The following is an 18,387-nucleotide window of genomic DNA, read 5'->3' as shown; positions in this document are numbered from 1 at the left end:
AACAGATTCTAGACCTTGGCAATCAATTCAGGAGCATACACGTTTATCAGGCACTTTCCCTCCACCTCAAACCAAACTATTTCAAATCAAATGGTTCAAGTTTTGATACCACCAATGTAAAACAATAAAATTCCCACCAATTTCAATGGGGCAAGATTTCTCCAGCTGTATTAGTTTTCTTTCCAGGAACAAGGTGCCAATCATGTTGATGTAGTCTAGGTAGCTAAGTTGCCCACTGAACTCAAGCGCAGTATTTCACTCCTATTTCACTGAAATAAGCAGTATTAAAGAGAATAGGGTGCAAGCATCTTACTGAACTCATTGTAAAGTCGAGACACTGGAATTTCCTGAGGTTTGTTTGCACTGAGGTAAAACTGAGCAAAAGATACAAGCACGTAATAAAAACACACAAATTGAATGCTGAAAGAACCAGCATGCAAAATTTCAGCCCCGATAGGGAAAAAGCATTGCCTTTCTATCCACAAGGAGGCAGCACATCGTTATTGATATGAACTGTCTCACAATAGCATTGCTCCATAACTTTTTCTAACTTGTTTACCCAGGTCCTGGAACATTTCTGTTCCGCTGCAAAACACTGCTGTATAACTGCTCCATCTCTTGTGTCAGTGCTACAAAAGCTGGGTTTGAGTCTCTGTCCTTTGTTTCTAAATCCAATACTATTGCTGTTTACTGCTGTAACTAATAACGTACACTGCATTGTGCGCGTCTGTGTGTATAGTTCCATCTACTCAAAATCTGGATTTGAATGAAGAACATTAAGTACTTAGATCTCAAAATACTTCTGTGAGAGGGGTAACTCTTCTCAGAAATATTAATTCACAAATGAAACCAAGTCATAGCCGAGTGATTAACAAAAATTGATATAAAACCATTGCAAAGTCCTAAATATACCCACATCTTAGAAGTGTTCAGCCACAAGACAGTAATTCCCTTCTGGAAGCATATACTTTTTATATATATATGTATAAAAAAAAAAAAAGAAAAAGACCTGGGAAAAGGGTCAAGTTCAGCTTCTCAGAACACAACTGTAAACTAGCTGACCTCAATAATAGCTCAACTGCATATTTTCCATCAGAGTTACTGAGAACTAAGTTTAACCAGAAATCTTCAAGCAGAAACCATAAAGAAGCAGAAATCTTAAAAAGAACCAAAATACCATGCTTATATTTTTTCTGTCTCGGTATCTTTAATGGCCTACTTATGGTTTCATGGATATAGACCTAGTTGTCTGGTGTGATGTTAACATGCATAATCAGGAAGGGAAAAGAGCCTTTGCTGTTAAAAATCATGATTTCTCCTACCCTGCTCCAGGTGGCAGCCTCAGGAGAGGGAGCTACCATCAGTGGTTACCTCAGCAGATGTAAGAGAGGCAAAAGACACTGGAAGAAACGCTGGTTTGTTATCAAAGGCAAAGTCCTCTACACCTACATAGCAAATGAGGTACTGTGCAATCTGACTTGAAATAGTTTCTTATCTGAATTCCCTTTTTTACTCCCTACAGGCAGCACAAGTAAACGTGAACGGTATAAATGGCAGTTCTCACAACCACGTGCCTTCTAAGAACTGGTCCTAACAGACTAAGTCCCCAGGGAGGTGTCCTTAGCTGAGGGGCCCAGCCACAGCCCTAGCTGGACCTCAGCATCCCTCTTCACAAACTGCCCTTCATTGTTTGATTTCTTGCTATTTGTGCTTTTATAAACTGTCAATCACTGTGAACGTTAGTCTGTATATTTACACCTAAAGACTTCAAGGTCCTTCGGCATCTCTGGTGCACTTGTAACTGACAGATATTTGCAGATAGATGGTGCTATGATCCATTTCTGGTCAGGGGGAGAATCTTGTAGTTTTGCAAGTATAAATAGGACTTAATTGTCCTACTAGTACCAACAGGGAAAGACAGGAGGTAGTCTGCAGAGGTGAGAATACTGCCCTGTGTATGGGCCTGTGAGCTCCTCCTTACAGCCAAGAAGGCTGGGTATCAACTAGATCATTTTTTTGTATTTTGTCTCTTCCCAGTCCCTTTTCTTATTTTAATTTCTTCTTTGTGAATAGCTGCAATACAAATAAATTTGAAGTAAGTGTGATATAAAGTTTGGTTGTAACGCACAGATTTCGTAAGCAGAAGCATAAAAAAATCATTTGAATGAAATTCAAGTTCATGAGAAGGTGGAGTAGGTGCCAGCAGCAGCTGAAAGATGCAACATCTTTACCTCAATTTATGCCAAGGACATGGTGGGAATGGCTCACCTTTTGCAAGAAAAACTTCAAATAGTTTACTGTAGTTCAGATTGATTGCAAGGTCTGTGGTCCTCAAAGGGAACCCAAAAAGTTCAATTAAAAATCTCATTAGACTACTATAGGAGAATCAAAAAGAAATCACAGACACTTATGGGAAATGGTGAATGTTGGGCTGATTAGTCCCAGGCCTTTAGTTGGGCTGATTAGTCCAAGGCACCATTCTGTGCCTTAAATAAGACGTCTTCAGCACTCTGTTGATGGTGGTCATAGTGGCATACGTTGTTTTATATAGTCTCTCCGGTTGCGTTACTGTTTAGTCTAAAGCCCAGCTAAGTGTACAACTGGATGTTGAATTATTTAAGCTTTCATCACCACCGTAACTGTTGCATGAAGCAACATTATCCCCTTTAAACAGATGAGGAGACTGAGGCACAAAAGAGTTCATGATTTGGCCAGCAATTCACCATTGGCATCAAACTCTGTATCCAATACATTTACCTCACCTCTGGTAACCTTAAAAGTGATGATTTCAGGTTCAACGATAGGGAAAAGCAATGGAAGGCTAATTACAGTTTTCAAATTAGTTTCTAAAAGCAGAGGCAAAGGCAACATACACATATAGAAAACATTACGTAAATACAGTGACCAAAACTGCAGCTATCAGTAACAGCTAAACTGCAATTCGATTAAGGCTTCTTGTTTTCTTTAACTTGTACAAAGCAGCATCTGGCAAGCAAAATTCATGGATGTTTCTTGGAAGCAGTTTAACAATTAATTGCATTACCAGCTCAGAAATTTCAAAACAACATTTTGGAAAGCAAGTGTGCTGTTTGAGACAGTGCAGATTTCTAAAAAAGTTGCCAGTGCTATGAAAGGAAGTGACAAGGTATCAAAAAGACTGTTACTTGCACTCAGCAAATAAAGATGCTTGAAAGAAACATAACTGGGAACGGGGCTTAGGCTTTCAGAACTGCTGCTGTACTGTCCCATACTCTCAGTAACCTCTAGTTTGCCTCCTGGACCAAAGGTAGCCACTAAAGTAATGGCTGATTTGACCTTCATGGCCATGTGGATGATCATGAAGAACTGGACTTTCAGAGGTGGTGTTCAAATTCAGGACTAGGACTAGATAAACCTATGCAGTACACAGGCACTGATACTGTTTAGGTAAGAGCCACCACTCCAGCAGAAGATTCACATTACTGCTTCTGCAGCCCTGTCAGAGAGGAGTTATATCATTATTTGATTTTCAGAAAGAGCCCTCACCATTACAAGCCTTCTCTCGAAGCTTTGGTTCACTTCTTGTTTGCTTTCAGGACAAAGTTGCCACGGAAAGCTTGCCTTTGTTGGGTTTCACCATTGCCCCAGAAAAGGAGGAAGGAAGTATGGATACAGTTTTCCATCTCTACCACAAGCAGACTCTCTTTTATAGCTTCCGAGCAGAGGATAACAATTCAGCACAGAGGTATGTGTGCTATAGCACGTAGCTACTACTATAGCAGCGTAGACTTCCACACAAGCCAGTGCACAGTTCCAAAAGCTTATGTAGGGCTTTTCCCTCTCCTTTGCTTCAGAATGCCTTCATAGCAGAGGAAACAAGTAACTTTCAGAGTGCCGATTAATCTATAGCATGTGACTGGCCTGGGTGACATTAAAAATCTACCTGGTGCTTTTCAGTCCCTTCAGGAAGGAGAATTAGCTCCCTTGTATAGCTAAAGAGGAGGCTGAGTCTCAGGAGCCATGCCCAAAAGTCTGTCAAATGTGATTACTGTACAGAAACTTCTCTGATTTGTGTTCTATTTATCCATCTCTTAGTTTCCTCATCAACAAATAATTGTTTAGATTTCCCATTCTAGTGCTACTGCTTCCACATAATACAACAGTAGTGAAATTAGTAATAAAAATGCCAGCAACTCAAGACACACAGGGAAGGCAATGAATGTTTATGTGAGTTTTTGTTGCTTTTAAACACACTTCAGTGGTTTCATCTTTCCTATTCTAAGACAGCACTTGTACTATCTTTGAGATTTTACAATAAATTACTTGTAAAGGTTGTACTAGAATGCAAGACTCCTAGTACCCAGTTCCCTGCTTTAAACACAAAACTATAGTTCCTTGTTACAGCTGGGATGGGAAATACAGTCCTTTTCAGGCTTTACGTTCTTAAAATAGTTATTTTTCTTAAAAGACACATGTTCTTAAAATACATATAATTTTATATGTACCACTTTTTCTTTCCTGCCCTTTTTAGGTGGATTGAAGCCATGGAAGAAGCATCCATACTATAGCAGCTATCACTCAATGGACTTGGAATAAATTCTCAGATTTCTATACATTCCCAGCAACCTTCTTCTATCTTACAAAACTGAACAGTGTATTTCAGGCAAACTGGCTACATACACTGGATATGAACTGTTTCCAAATTGCTCTTTTTGCTTCCTTCATCTTACATCCGCATTTTTGCAAATGGAAACTTTAAAATAGAAAATATTCATGGTGATCTTTATGTCTGCGCAAGTACAACCCATACTGTAAGCTCCTCCTCTGATCGCACAGTAAACTAAGTCTAACATCAAGGCAAGAAGATACATGGAAAAACTGACTGCAGTAAGTAACAGGCTCAGTTTTACTTACTCTAGAGCACTATCATATTTCATTGGGTTGGTTTTGATGTCTACCATGAAATGAGAAACAATGTAGTAAGTAAAAAATGGTCATTTAAAGCACTTTATTATTTTTATTGAACTACAGATTCATTTTTTCGTGTTTCTAAGGAGTTCTGTGGCCTGATTTATTACTCATCCATTAACAAGTGCCAGCATGAAATTATGCCCCACATATGCTAAATTGCTTCCACACAAAATGAACAAACACCACATTCAATTTACCTGGTCTACCAACATTTCACTGGCTATGATCCAGGAGAATTACTTACTCTCAATTTATAATTTTACACTGATCACTGTATAATTTATTTTAAAGGGTTTAATTTCATACCACTGCAGTACTTTGAAATGCACTCCAGTAGCTCTACAAATCCAGATATTGAATAATATCACTTCTCCCTAAATACTGCATCAGACTCAAACCCAAAGGTTATTTTTAATTTATTGTAAGTCTACAGACAGTTTTTATTTAACACTAGTCTACCTAGTAGTGTTAAGATTTTTATCATCTATTTAAATAGTCTATCTTTATTTTCAAAGCTCCTGTTGTTTCTGCTGTTCTTGTTATGAAACATGTCATCAAAAGTTTAATCCATATAACCAGCACACCTTTTGAAATATGCTGGTGGGCTGAAATGCACTTGTCTGAACCTGCTCTCCTGGAGTGCTCTGGAACTCCTGTAGCTAAATGTATCTTACATCAGACTGCTGTTGTGCACTACATCTCCAGGGCTGGATTCTCAGCAGCCAAGTGTCTGTATGACTTCAAAGATGCTGTGCTGCTTTACATCAGCTGAGGATATAGATCTCTGGAGTTTGGGGTTTGGGTTTTTTGTTGTTTTGGGGATTTGAGGGGGCGGGGTGGGTGTATTTTTTTCATTTTTAGTGTTTTGTTGGGTTTTTTATAAAGAAGGTTGAGAAGTGGTGTTCTAATCATTGCAATAAAATGGTATCGTGTCCTATATTTGTCATAATATTTGACTGAGAAATAGAATGGCATTTATGATTAAAATATATCTTTGTATAAAAATACCATGTTCAAGAATTTACTTACATTAAAATATAATGGGGGGGGAGATTTTTATTATTTTCATTTTTCCCTTTCTTCAAGAAGCTTAATGGATATCTGGGTTTTTTTGACCCTAACAAACTGTTTAGAATTGTCCATATTTTTAAAGATCTATAATAATGTATCCAAATTATAAAGGTAGTTCAATTGACCACCTGGAAAAACAAGCTTAAAAAAACAAATACACACCTACCACTATATAAAAATATAGTTATTTTGGGTTTTTTTTTAATATACCTGAGTCTGATAGTTTCAAAAAGCATAGGTTATCATGTGCAAACAGAAACCAAGTATGAAAGAATAAAACTTTTGTATTCTTTAGTTAATGGATGAACACCAATGTTAACTCTTTGTTTCATGTTAGAATCATACCCTTGCTACCAATACACTGTAAATGTTTATCCCCCCTTAAAAACATTTTGCACTGACAAAAAAAAATAAGAGAATCTTGAATACAGAGTAAGATCTCTAACCGTGGTCCCAAACAAAACAAAACTGCACTACAAAACAACAGTATTATGAAGATTTAGGTGCTGACATTTAGTGACTGTTGTATGAAGTTTTCAATTATAAGCAGGAAATGAATACATGGAAATATTTTGTTGTAAAAAATAAGATACAGTGCTATTAAACATTGTTTTAAGTAATGTGGAAAAATAAAAGAGCAAAACATAACTGCAGTTCTTCAGGCTTTTCCTTTACATTATTTTTACCTTCTTAAATTCCATCTTTGCAGTTCCAGTTCCTGTTAACAGACACTTACCTATTAACCAATTCTCTGACAAACTAAGGAAGAGCATCAAATCAGAAGACGGTAGTGAAGGCCTTCTGGTAGAAACAGGATTTAGACCTAATTGCTATCATGAAGTGTTTCAGTCCACACTGCATTTACCTCCTGTAAAGCCCACCTACCAGTCATTTCTGCTTCAGTTACAGGTATAAATGGTCTCAATGCAGCACAAAGAAAGACAAAAAAATGAAAATGTCCTCACGATTTCACTCCAACTGTTAATCTAATTTGAGCAAAGCTAAACACCAGACAGAAATCAGATTCACTTCAGAGGTAATCCAGTAATCCCCTTTTAGAAAATTTTAACATATTAGAATAGAGGTATATAGATACTCAGTTTACTATATGCCACTTACAAACAGCTCACTCTTCCTAACCTGTAGCTAGTATTACTTTTTGAAAACAAAGATTTTGTTCCACACGTTCACAAATGTTTCCAAAAAAATCAATAGTAGGTCACAATGTACTAGCTACACAGTCAATAGCTCAGATGGAAGCTGATCTCATTTGTTGTTTCAGTGTTTTTCTGCTTATTTTGCTACTTATTGAAAAGCATTAAAATTATCTGCAACTAATATTTAGATCTATCTTATGGTATATGGCTAGTTAAAATATGTTTTTTAAACAGTTATTAAATTATTTTTCCGAATAAAAGTACAAGTCATTCAGAGTTGGGGAGTATTCAGACATGCCATTTACACAAGCACTGCTCATCTAGCCCTGGGACTACTACCTTTCCTGAGCTGATTCTGTGTTGCTTTTAAGATTGGTGAAAAACACGCAGCTATGAATACCAACCAGGCTTTTCCTGTTTGCATGCTACTTTGGTACAAAAGCAATAAAGATGACTTTGGCTGTAACCAGGTTCAGTTGAATATCACTGCTTGCGAAGGTAAAAAAAAAGGTGCCAATATTCAGCAAGGGGACAAGGTATTCCCTTGTCACTTTGTGAACCTCCTACATGCTACACTTAAAACACTGGTTTAACTTCGTAAATTACTTGGTAATATAACATACAAACTTCTGTGTATTAAAAGCAGTGAGAACCTTCAGTTATCCACACTGAGACTCCACTTTTGATCACGTTTTGACAAGAAAGTTTCTACACTCCAGGGCAGGTTTACAGTCCCTTTCAGAGAGACCCAAGTAAAATAATTTATCTTTTTAAAATGGATCTTTCCTAGAAGAACTGTTTCACAAATACTCTGTCTTCCTTTTCCACAGAATAACAACAAATGCCAGGAAACCTTTAAAGTGCCCATGAAACAGCATTGCCATTCCTTGCCATGCTTTCTTTATATTATTATTACTAAACGACAAGGGGTTTACATTCGTTTGATTATTTTAATAGCTTTTTTTCCCCAGAGAAGTGTTGCAGCTTGTTTCCAATCTATATGCTTCAGAAAGGCACGGAATACATTTTACATAAACGTTCTCAGATTTTTTTCACCTTTTTACTTGTAGTGCTACATTTTTACGTCATTTCCTTGCTTCTCTAAGTTACAAGAAACTGAAGGACAGTTTAAACTGCCCAGTAGTTGTCTGTATTTTCATTTCACAAACTATGTGCCATGTTATTAACTGTAGCACTTGCCAGCAGACAAATACAATCTTAAAGAAAGCACCACAGGAACTGGAATTACTTTCTATCCATACTGACAGTTCTTAGAGAGCAGTCAGGTCCTACAGTAATAATTGAGTACGTCACATTGAGAAGTCACATTTGGTGAATTTTGGGGCAGTGCTAGGATTTTGCACTGCTATTGCTTTTCACAGTCTTCAATGTATAGCAGTTGCATATTGTTCTTAAAACTGCTTTTTACAAATATTAATGAATAAAAATGAAATTTCCCTATACAATATTTATTAAATAAAATGAAAAAATTCTTTCTAGCTTATTCTCTGCAAAATTTCACTTCAAAGTACAGCCACTACGTGATAAACATCAATGTTTTCTTGGATCAACAAGTTTTATCTCCTACAATCATAAATACAATTCTCATGAGCAGCTGAGAGCACAACAACAAAATAAGTACAGCTAGACTACACAGCCACTAGACTTTGCCTGGATCTGAACCAGTTGCTTTCCCAGACTACATTGAGGTGTCAGGTACGTGATACTTTCCATATTCCTGCATGCCTTCTAGAATTTTTTTGGCTTTCTTCTGATCTGTCCAAAATCAACTGCAGCATGCCAGCAGGCCTAAAGGAACTGCAGTGAGTGTGGGACTTCACTGCTGAGCAAGTTCTCAAAAAAAAAAAAATACGGTCGTTAATACAAGATTATGTAAATCAGAAAAGAAAAAAAACCCACACGAACAAACCCCACCTCAAACCATACAGAGTCTGCTAAATCCATCAGCTTTCATGCACTTGGTTCAGATTCCTAACATACCATTTCAGTGCCCAATGATACATTTTTCACCACAGCGGCAAGAAAAAGTAATTCTAAAGGTGTTTAACCATGTTAAAGGAAACCTTAATCCAATTTTGGATTGTCATGAATGCATATTTTGCCTCAGAAATCTTTCATCTGCTGTGCACACTCGTTAGAATTAAATAAATCTTTGCTCTACCACATAATTGCCTTCCTTTGAAATATTTTTAGACAACAAACTCAATTTAAAAAAAGGTCACTGCACTTGTACTTCCGCAACACTATAACCCGGTATCAAATAAAAAAGACTATGGCCATGTACCTGTCTGAATGTGCACCCAGTATCAGCTATGCAATGACCTCAGTAACAAAAGGAGGGCCATCAAACAGCTTGATACACAAGACGAAGGGATTGGGTGAGCTCTGATGTCAATTACATGTTGGAAAACAGCAACTGCTACTCAAGATCCTGGAGAATAACCAACTTCAGTGGCACTATAAACATGGCATTTCAGGATGGAGGAAAGTCATTGTGTTCTCTAGTGTTCTCAACACCCTTGTTGCATACTGTCTCAGTGGGCAGTGTGTCCTCTATTACTTTATACTACATCTGACTGCACTTATGCTCACGGGTTCACTAGACAGAAGTTCAAAGGGAAATGCCACTGATTGTGCCCAGACAGCATTGCATCTTTGTCCTTGCACATCCTGGAGATAACAGCAAGTAGCATATAGCAGATAAGATACATAGACTTTTTTTAGGTTGCATCTTTTACTCCCTGGAACGGTCCCCACTGCACAAGCAATACTTTTTAATATTGACCACCACCTGAGCATTGTGAGCACAAGGAATCACTCTTTCCAGAATAAAACAGCATGTCATTAGCTAAATAACTGCATTTCCAAATAAACCAGTAAAACTATTCAGAACACAGGCTGAAGTGAGATTTTTCTGCAGTCAACAAAGCCTACAGCTGACAAAAAGCTCACTTTTGCTAAGGGACAACTGTGGAGAAATGAGGACGAAACCCCCACAGGATGGAGGTCACCAGCTTCCCTCAGCACTGCCCAGCCATGTGCAAACCTGAACACAAGGCATAAGGCCTTGTACTTCAAAAATCTTAAAAGAGAGATTTAAATTGAATGTGGCGTTAAGAAGACCAAAGAGTTTATACTATTAAAACCTTCTCAGTCACTTAACAACTTTTGAATTCTTCCATGCTAGAGCATGCTCTAACTTCCATGCTAGAGCTTTGCTCTTAGAATTTACCTCAAAAGTTTCAGGAAAATTCTATGAAAATTTTAAGCACCTGAAATGACAACTTAAAAAAAATAATCAACGGAGCTCTACAATACTGTTGATCCCAAACATTTAGCACACATGAATAACCTTATATCCTGCTTTTATTTTGTAGTTCTTGGCCTGCCTTGACTTCTGACCCTCTCTAAGTCTGTTATGTACTTTAACTGCCAACACCATGACCAGAGAGAGGGCTTTGGCCTATGCCATAGGCACTCTTACAGCTCCCCTTTGCGTTGCAATGGTTCTCTTTCCACATCTAAAGCATCCTTCCCTCCTTCTAAGTGTGCACATCTCCCATCTAACCTGTGGTCTGTGGTGAATTCCATCTGTTCTCCTGGGCGAGGAGCAACTTCCATGGGGTCTCCACCCTCCGCTTCTTGTATGGCAGCTTTGCAGAGCATTCCTTCTTCCAAGGCAACTGTCCCACAAAAAGGAGCTAAAAGGTCCTTTTTATCAGTAGAAGAGCTTGAAAAAGACAGCCACTGAAGTCCTTTCTGAACTATGGCTGGGAGCTGTTGAATACTTTTTGACAGGAACCGGCCTGTGGAGAGGAGCCCATGCCAGAACATGTGCTCCTGACAGGAATTGCAGCTTGTGGAGAGGAGCCCACGCTGGAGCACGCGCTCCTGACAGGAACTGAGGCCTACGGAGAAGAGCCCACACTGGAATACATGCTCTTGACAGGAATTGCGACTTGTGGAAAGGAGCCCACACCAAATTATGCGCTCCTGACAGCAATTGGCCCATGGAGAGGAGCCCGTGCTGCAGTACACACTCCTGACAGGAATTGAGGCCAATGGAGAGGAGCCCACACCGGAATACGCGCTCCTGACAGGAATTGAGGCCTGTGGAGAGGAGACCACGCTGGAGCACACACTCCTGACAGGAACTGCGACTTGTGGAGAGGAGTCCACACCAAATTATGCGCTCCTGACAGGAATTGAGGCCTGTGGAGAAGAGCCCACGCTGGAGCATGCACTCCTGACAGGAACCAGCCTGTGGGAAGGAGCCCACGCTGGAACACACGCTCCTGACAGGAGCTGCGACTTGTGGAGAGGTGTCCACACCAAAATATGCGCTCCTGACAGCAATCACAGAATGGTTCGGGTTGGAAGGGACCTTAAAGATCATCTAGTTCCAACCCCCTGCCATGGGCAGGGACACCTCCCACTAGACCAGGCTGAAATCGGCCCATGGAGAGGAGCCCACGCTGCAATACGCACTCCTGACAGGAATTGAGACCCATAGAGAGGAGCCCACGCTAGAATACAGGCTCCTGACAGTAATTGCGGCTTGTGGAGACGAGACCATGCCGGAATACGCACTCCTGACAGAAATTGAGGTCTGTGGAGAAGAGCCCACGCCAGAATACGCACTCCTGACAGGAATTGTGGCTTGTGGAGAGGAGACCACGACGGAATACGTGCTCCTGACAGGAATTGAAGCCTGTGGAGGGAGCCCACGCTGGAATACGCGCTCCTGACAGGAATTGCGGCTTGGAGAGGAGCCCACACTGGAATACGTGCTCCTGACAGGAATTGTGGCTTGTGGAGAGGAGCCTATGCTGGAGCAGGTGAGAAGTGTAAGGAGGAGGAAGGGAGAGACGAGCTGGTATGTACCAACTGGACCCCCATGCCCCCAGGAAGGGAAGGCTGAGTCAGGAGAAGGGGAGGAGTGAAACTGAGCCTGGCAGAAAGGGCTGGCAAGGGAAGGTGGTGTTTTCATTTTCAGCTTTTTCACCATACAAATCTTAACTAGGAATTATTTAAATTTATTTTCCCCAAGTCAAGTCTGTTTTGCCCCTAACAGTAACTGGAAAGTGATCTGTGTGTCTTTATCTTGACCTACGAGCTTTTTCATCCTATTTTCTCCCCCTGTCCTGTTAAGGAGAGGGAAGTGAGTGCCTGGGTCAGCATCTGGCTGCAGTCCAAGGTCAACTCACCACTCTATGGTAGGCAGATTTAATTCTTTTCTTTCCTGCCACTGTAGCTATTAACCTTTACTTGTAAAGTATCTTGGTTCTCTTTGGTCTTTTACACCTCCAGCATCTTCTGTTGATTTTATTTCTCTTCAGTCATAGCTAAAGCCAAAAAGGGCATGCAGAAGTACTTCTTACTAATGCTTTTTTAGAAGTCTGTATATACAAATTTAGCAAATTTCAGCTCTTTATTCAGAATATATATCACAATATTGCTTATTAATAAGGGCATACAGTCTATTTCTATATTTCACTGAAGTTACTTGGAAGAGCTACAGCAAAATTTGTCACAATCTTGACGCAGCTTTCTTCACTGCACTTTTTGTTGCCAACCTCATCGAGCATGGTGGAGCTGCACAGCAAGCAGGATTGCACTCTGCACCAGAGCTCAGGGTACAACCGCTGTAAGGCCTTCTCTTGGTGGCAGAAACAAGGAAGAACAAGGAGACCTAACTCCTCCTGTTCTCTACACCTTTCCTCAACTTGCCAGGCAGGAGCAGAGAGGGGGAAAGCAGCAATTCATCTCCAACTCTAGCATTTTCCATTCTTCCTTTTAGTCAGTCAGAGACTCGTCAGTAAGTGGAACAAGAGGAATTTGTGAAAAGGGAGTGAAAGAAGATGGACAGCAACTAGAAGAGACAGTAAAGAATATGTAACTGTTTTGTTATCTTTTATTTGGTGTATCACATAGAATTTTGGAGTCACAGTGTTTTTCAGCTGTTAATTAACTTTAAATGAGCCCACAGGCAAGTCGTTTGTCTCACTAGAGCACAGGCAGTATGTTTATGTCAGCTACTTCTAGCAGCATCCCAAAAAATAATAACAAAAATACCTGTGACTGCCACAACCAATTACTTGTGTGCTGCAAATTTAACATTTCCAAAATTTCAAGTAGTTACAGATATTAGTACAACACTACACAACAGAACTCAGAGTCTGTTCACTATTTTCAAACACAACAAACAGACTAAATCGCACACTCAGAGGTTATGAGATACCAATATTTTTATTTCCATAAAATCATAATACTATGAAAGCATACAGTTCTAACTTACAAACACTCTGCCCACCCTGAATCCTCACAATTATCAATGTATACCTTTGAACATTTTTGCAAGATAACACTAAGCAATCTTATTTATTTTTAAAATACTGTGCAAAACATTCAATAGAGTATCTGCAGGCTTTGCTTAATAGGACATACAATTCTCATTACTGCATCTTAATTTCCAGTACCACTCAGATAGAGGAAGAATACACCTTTAAAGCGTTTCTGTTTATGTTGCCTTCCAGCAGTTTCAGTAACCAACTCAGTCATTAGCAACAGTCAAAATAATACAGAATTACTGGCAACATTCAAAACTATACAGAACTTTGCTTTAACAGACTAGACCACTGGTCTAGTGTGATACCCTACTTCGCAAAGTATCTCAGACCTTAGGCTTTAACAAAGAAGCAAAATGTGTATGCTCAAAAGCACAATGATCTAAACAGCCAAAAACACCCTTTCTTTTGACCACCAGATCACTTAGGCTCCAAAGCGAGAAACTGCCAGTGCAACACCCTCCTATAGCAAAATGCTCACAATTCACAAAACTCTAGAAGAGGGAGCCCTTCTGAAGCAGGCTGTAGACTCAGGTACATATCCAAAAGGGTGAAGAAATAACATGCTTGGAAATTATCATCAGCAAAAACCTGCTTTATGGGCATGGCTTCCCAGTGATTGACGGTCTTTTCCATTCTCCTACTCCATTATGCCACAGCAATCCTTTCACAAGTACACATACGTTTGGTTGCCAATATACACTGTATGATCAAGAATATCCTTCAGAAACCAAAATACCAGTTTATGGAAGCAAGTGTTTTTGTTTTCCCTTAAGCTATCAAAGATTATTAATACATAGTAAAAGGACATTGCAGATCTTTAATTGTCCAGGTTTACATAAGAATATTTGACGGGACTTGTAGGGCCTTCAGATATACACGTTCAGATTTCCATTCTTTCCTCAGACCAATCTCAAACTTACTTTAATGAGAATTCTGTTCATATAAAAAAATGTAGTGACAAGTCAGAGGTACATTCTTAAACACAACACTAGGGGCAGAACACTTTAAAAGGCGAAGAAATAATAGCGGTAATCATACAGGCAAGAGAAACAATGCTTCTCGCTAGGCCACCTGACTGGCCCTCACACAGCAGAACTGCACAGGGCCTACAAGGTTACTGCTGCTGTGCCTGTGAGCCCCAGGGTGAAGAATCACATTCATTTTCAATACATAAAACCAGAAGAAAGACAACCTATGTCAAAAGAGGCTACAACACGACGGTAAGACAGAATAGATGGAGGTGAGCAAACCAGTAAATAAGCTGCACTATGGAGTCTGTCCCTCTAATTTATCAGTTCTAATCACAGTGGTAAATTATCTCATGCGCTGAGACCACTTACAAAGCTTTGTCATGATATCTTACATACCTTTGCCCAAGCCAATTAAAAAAAAGAAAATATCACATCCCCCAAGCACACTCTTGTACACTTCTAAACACAGAGTAGTGAGAAGGGTTGAGAAGACTTGTGAGAAAATCACTTATCTGGTAAGCAATTATAGAACAACTACTACAGAAAAGCAAACAAATGCCGAAACACAAACACCTAGGAAAGTTGCTATTGGGAGTCCTTGAAAAGTCCTGGCTCCCTCTATGCATCAATGGAAAAGTTCAAAATTTCAATCCACTCCAATTACTGACAGCCAAAGATCAGAGAATTAGAAAGGAACAGGTTAACAGTCAAAAGCTACAGAAATGCTGAACCTCCCTTTTAACATGTGTGGGCAAGAGAATTTGCTAGTGAGCAGAAGCAAATGAATGTAAAATATATTTTACTATCAAGGAAAAATAACACACTATTTCCCTGAGGAACTCAAAATAATCATCACTATAGAGATTTCTATATAAAGCATAAATTTAATTGAAAGCATCCTAGCCTCCTTCCTCCCCATTCTGTATATTCCAATGTTCCTGCTCATAAAGATAACTCTAAAAATCAAAAGCTTCTTTATTCATGATGAGATTCTCCTCTGGTTTATTCAGCAAGTGACAATCCATCACTGAAGAGTGCAAGAGCACAACTGAATATACCCATTGGCAAGAGATACTAGGTCTTGTCAGAGAATTCTCTGACCACAATACTGAAATACTTTCCTACCTAAACATGAATATAGCTGGTGTGAAAAAAAAAATAATTAAAAAGATAAAAACTGGTTTAAGATTCTAATGAAAACATTTGATAGCAAATACATGACAAAACTCAAGATTCAGTTTAAATTTGCTTACAATCATGATCCAACAGATGCACATCTCACAGTTTAAAGCCAGGCTAACAGCAATTTATTACCTTAGCTTATTTAACTTTAAAAAAGGTGGGCTTTTTTTCCAAATCCTCTATTTAGAAACGATGCTGTTCCACAAGTCATTATCCTTGATTTACAACAAGGGAAACACAATCCAACCCTAACCATCTGACCTACTTCTACAGTAAGGCTATTATAAAAATTTTGAAAATCCTTAAAGCTATCTGTGTTACAAAAATGTACTTACACTTTAATAGCATGTTTTATGAAGTAAAAAAATATAATAAAATCTGCTTTTGAAGGTATGTGCACATCCAGATTTTGAGAATTTGAAAATTCTCCATATATTTAACATTACAGTAGGGAACAAGCACCCAAGACATTTTTTGAAAGATTTTCTTTTATTCATATATTGCAAACACATCTGTACGTCATCTGCTTTAACATTATTCACTCCAGTTTTGTGACAGTGAGGCTATAATTCATAAGCGCACTTCTTAATTTTTTATATCCTTGCCCCAAATAGCCAGTTCTAACAAACAAAACAAACAACACAAAAAAACACCCCAACAAAAAAAAAATAAATCAGGGTGCTGAGTGAGTTAACTATTCAGACAACGGCACCTCCTGCTCAAGTGAATATTGTCTTCAACTGCTACCTCTTCCATGCGTTTCCTTTCAGGAGTTACTGTCACTTCACATTGACCAGTTTTACTGTTTATCCGACCGCTCCTTGAGTTAGCTTCCACCAAATTACCAGACTTAAAAGGAACTTACTAAGACCATTAAGACCATTTTGATAGGGGTAGGGTAACAAACGGCTGCACACAGCTATAGCGGTGAGCCGGGCTCCCACGCCAACGCCGGACGAGCCCTGAGGCGGGCACCTCCTCCCCCGCCCGGCTGCGCCCAGCCCGGCTCACGCCTGCCCTGGAGGCGGCGCCGGCCGCGCCCCCCGCCGGGAGAGCCCTCAGCAGCGCGCCGGCTCTGCCAAACCAAAGGAAACCGGGGAGGCTGCGGGAGGTCCCTGTGGGAGCCGGCGCCCACCTCCGCCCCGCAGGCCACACGAGGCCCAGGCACAGGTGTCGCGGCAGCACCGCCCAGCGCACGCAGCGGCCCCTCCTACCCGGGGATGCGGAACAGTCCCCGCGCCCGGGCTGCCCCCTCGGCGCCGGTGGGGGAGGCCGGGTCGGGCAGCCCGGGCAAAGGCTGGGCTCCGCCACCTGCCCCGGGCTGCCGTGCCGGCCCCGCACCCCCCCGCCGAGCCTCGGGGCGGCCCAGGTAGCCCCCGCCCCCGCCGCCGCCCGGCCCCGCCCCGCCGGGGGGATGGAGGCGGCGGCGGCCGGCCCGCTGCTGGCAAGAGGAAGCGGGGAAACGCGCTGGGGCGGCGGCGGGCGGGGTCACGAACTCTGACCTTTCACAGGGGCACGGCACACAAAACAAAACACCCCCCCCACGCGGCCCCGTAACACAGGCCCGGCCCCCCCGCTCCGGTACCCCCTGCCGCCCCCACGGGGGGAGGGAGAGCCGCCACCGGGCCCAGCCGCCCCGCATCGGCCCGCCCGGGCCCAGGTCAGGGTCACCGCCGGGGCACGTTTGGCGCCAATTCCTGAGGTAAAGATCGTTTTTTAAAATTGAGGCGTCCCAGTCGGGTGTCTTTCGCGGGGGCCGGGGAGAGGGAGGGGGCGCGGGGAGGTGGCACCGGGGCCCCGCTTCGCCAGTGGCGAAGGGGAGGGGTAACGCTAGGTTTAAGGGGAGGGGGCTCGGGTGTTGTGCGGGTAAGTGGGAGCCGGCCGCGTCGCCGGCTGGCCTACGGCTGCCGGGGAGGGAGAGGACCGTTGCGAGGCGCTGGGTCGATCCGGTGCGGGAGTCCCCGTGGCGGAGCCGCCGGGCTGGAGCGTGGCCGCCTGAGGTCTCGGTGAGAGCCGTCTGCCGTCTGGGGGGTCGCAGGGGCGACGGTGGCGGCGATGAGGAGCTCGGGACGCGGACGCAGAGAGAGAAGATGGAGTCTGAGCGGGCGGAGGCGGCGGCTTGAACCCGACCCTTTTACCTTTGCCACCGGGAGGGCGGAGGGGAGGGGGCGGTGGGTACTTTGCATACGGGGCTGAGACCGCCGCCATCTTACCGGCCGCTTCCCCGGTGCCGTGCCCGGGCCGCTCACGGCCTGACACAAGGATACACCGGAGGGGAGGGGGAGGGGGGTCTAATGGCGGCGGCGGCGGCCCCGCCTGGGACTTGGCCGCCAGCCAGCGCCGCCATCTTGTGCTTGGTCGCGTCCCTCGGGTGTTTTCCCTCGCACTCGGGAGGCGGGGCCGCCGCCCTTACAGGCGGGTCCCTGCGCCAATCGCTGGCGTGTGCGGGAGCGCTGCGTCCGCGATGAGGTCATTGTTTGGGAGGGGCGTGGTTTGGTGGCGCGCGGGGCGGGCTGCGCGGGCGTCCTGCTTGGCGGCGGGCTCGCGCCCCGCAGCCAATGGGGGCGGGCGGCGGGAAGGAGGCGGCGACGCGCCGGGCCCGCACCGCCTTGTGTTCGGCCGGGTCGGTGGTTGCGGGGCTTCCTGCCGGCGGCCTGTCGCGGGGACAACTCCACAGAGGTTCCC

At 42.5% G+C, this 18,387-nt stretch overlaps 2 protein-coding genes across 14 annotated transcripts in view; both read left to right on the top strand.

Annotated features, from left to right (window-relative positions):
• FGD5 (FYVE, RhoGEF and PH domain containing 5) overlaps positions 1 to 7,247 on the top strand; it is a 102,632-nt gene extending 95,385 nt beyond the window's left edge. Inside the window, exons 19-21 of one of the 2 annotated variants that reach the window (XM_054216115.1) lie at positions 1,333 to 1,461; positions 3,576 to 3,724; positions 4,511 to 7,247. In XM_054216115.1, the coding sequence (XP_054072090.1) occupies positions 1,333 to 1,461; positions 3,576 to 3,724; positions 4,511 to 4,547 (315 nt within the window). In that variant the 3' untranslated portion in view covers positions 4,548 to 7,247. The remainder of the gene's footprint in view (positions 1 to 1,332; positions 1,462 to 3,575; positions 3,725 to 4,510) is intronic. The other variant, XM_054216114.1, reaches the window with a different exon arrangement.
• Positions 7,248 to 17,268: 10,021 nt separating this feature from the next.
• The window catches only part of NR2C2 (nuclear receptor subfamily 2 group C member 2), a 46,247-nt gene continuing 45,128 nt past the window's right edge, over positions 17,269 to 18,387 (top strand). For 9 of the 12 annotated variants that reach the window (XR_008468730.1, XR_008468729.1, XR_008468728.1 and 6 more), the window contains exon 1: positions 17,269 to 17,404. The gene's annotated coding sequence lies outside the window, so the exon portion shown is untranslated. Of the gene's footprint in view, positions 17,405 to 17,586; positions 17,709 to 18,387 lie in introns of those variants that run through there. The other 3 variants (XM_054216398.1, XM_054216396.1, XM_054216404.1) reach the window with 3 other exon arrangements.

The sequence above is a fragment of the Rissa tridactyla genome, chromosome 10 (genome assembly GCF_028500815.1).
Source record: "Rissa tridactyla isolate bRisTri1 chromosome 10, bRisTri1.patW.cur.20221130, whole genome shotgun sequence".
Taxonomy (NCBI): Eukaryota; Metazoa; Chordata; class Aves; order Charadriiformes; family Laridae; genus Rissa; species Rissa tridactyla.
This window is presented reverse-complemented; position numbering and strand designations above follow the sequence as displayed.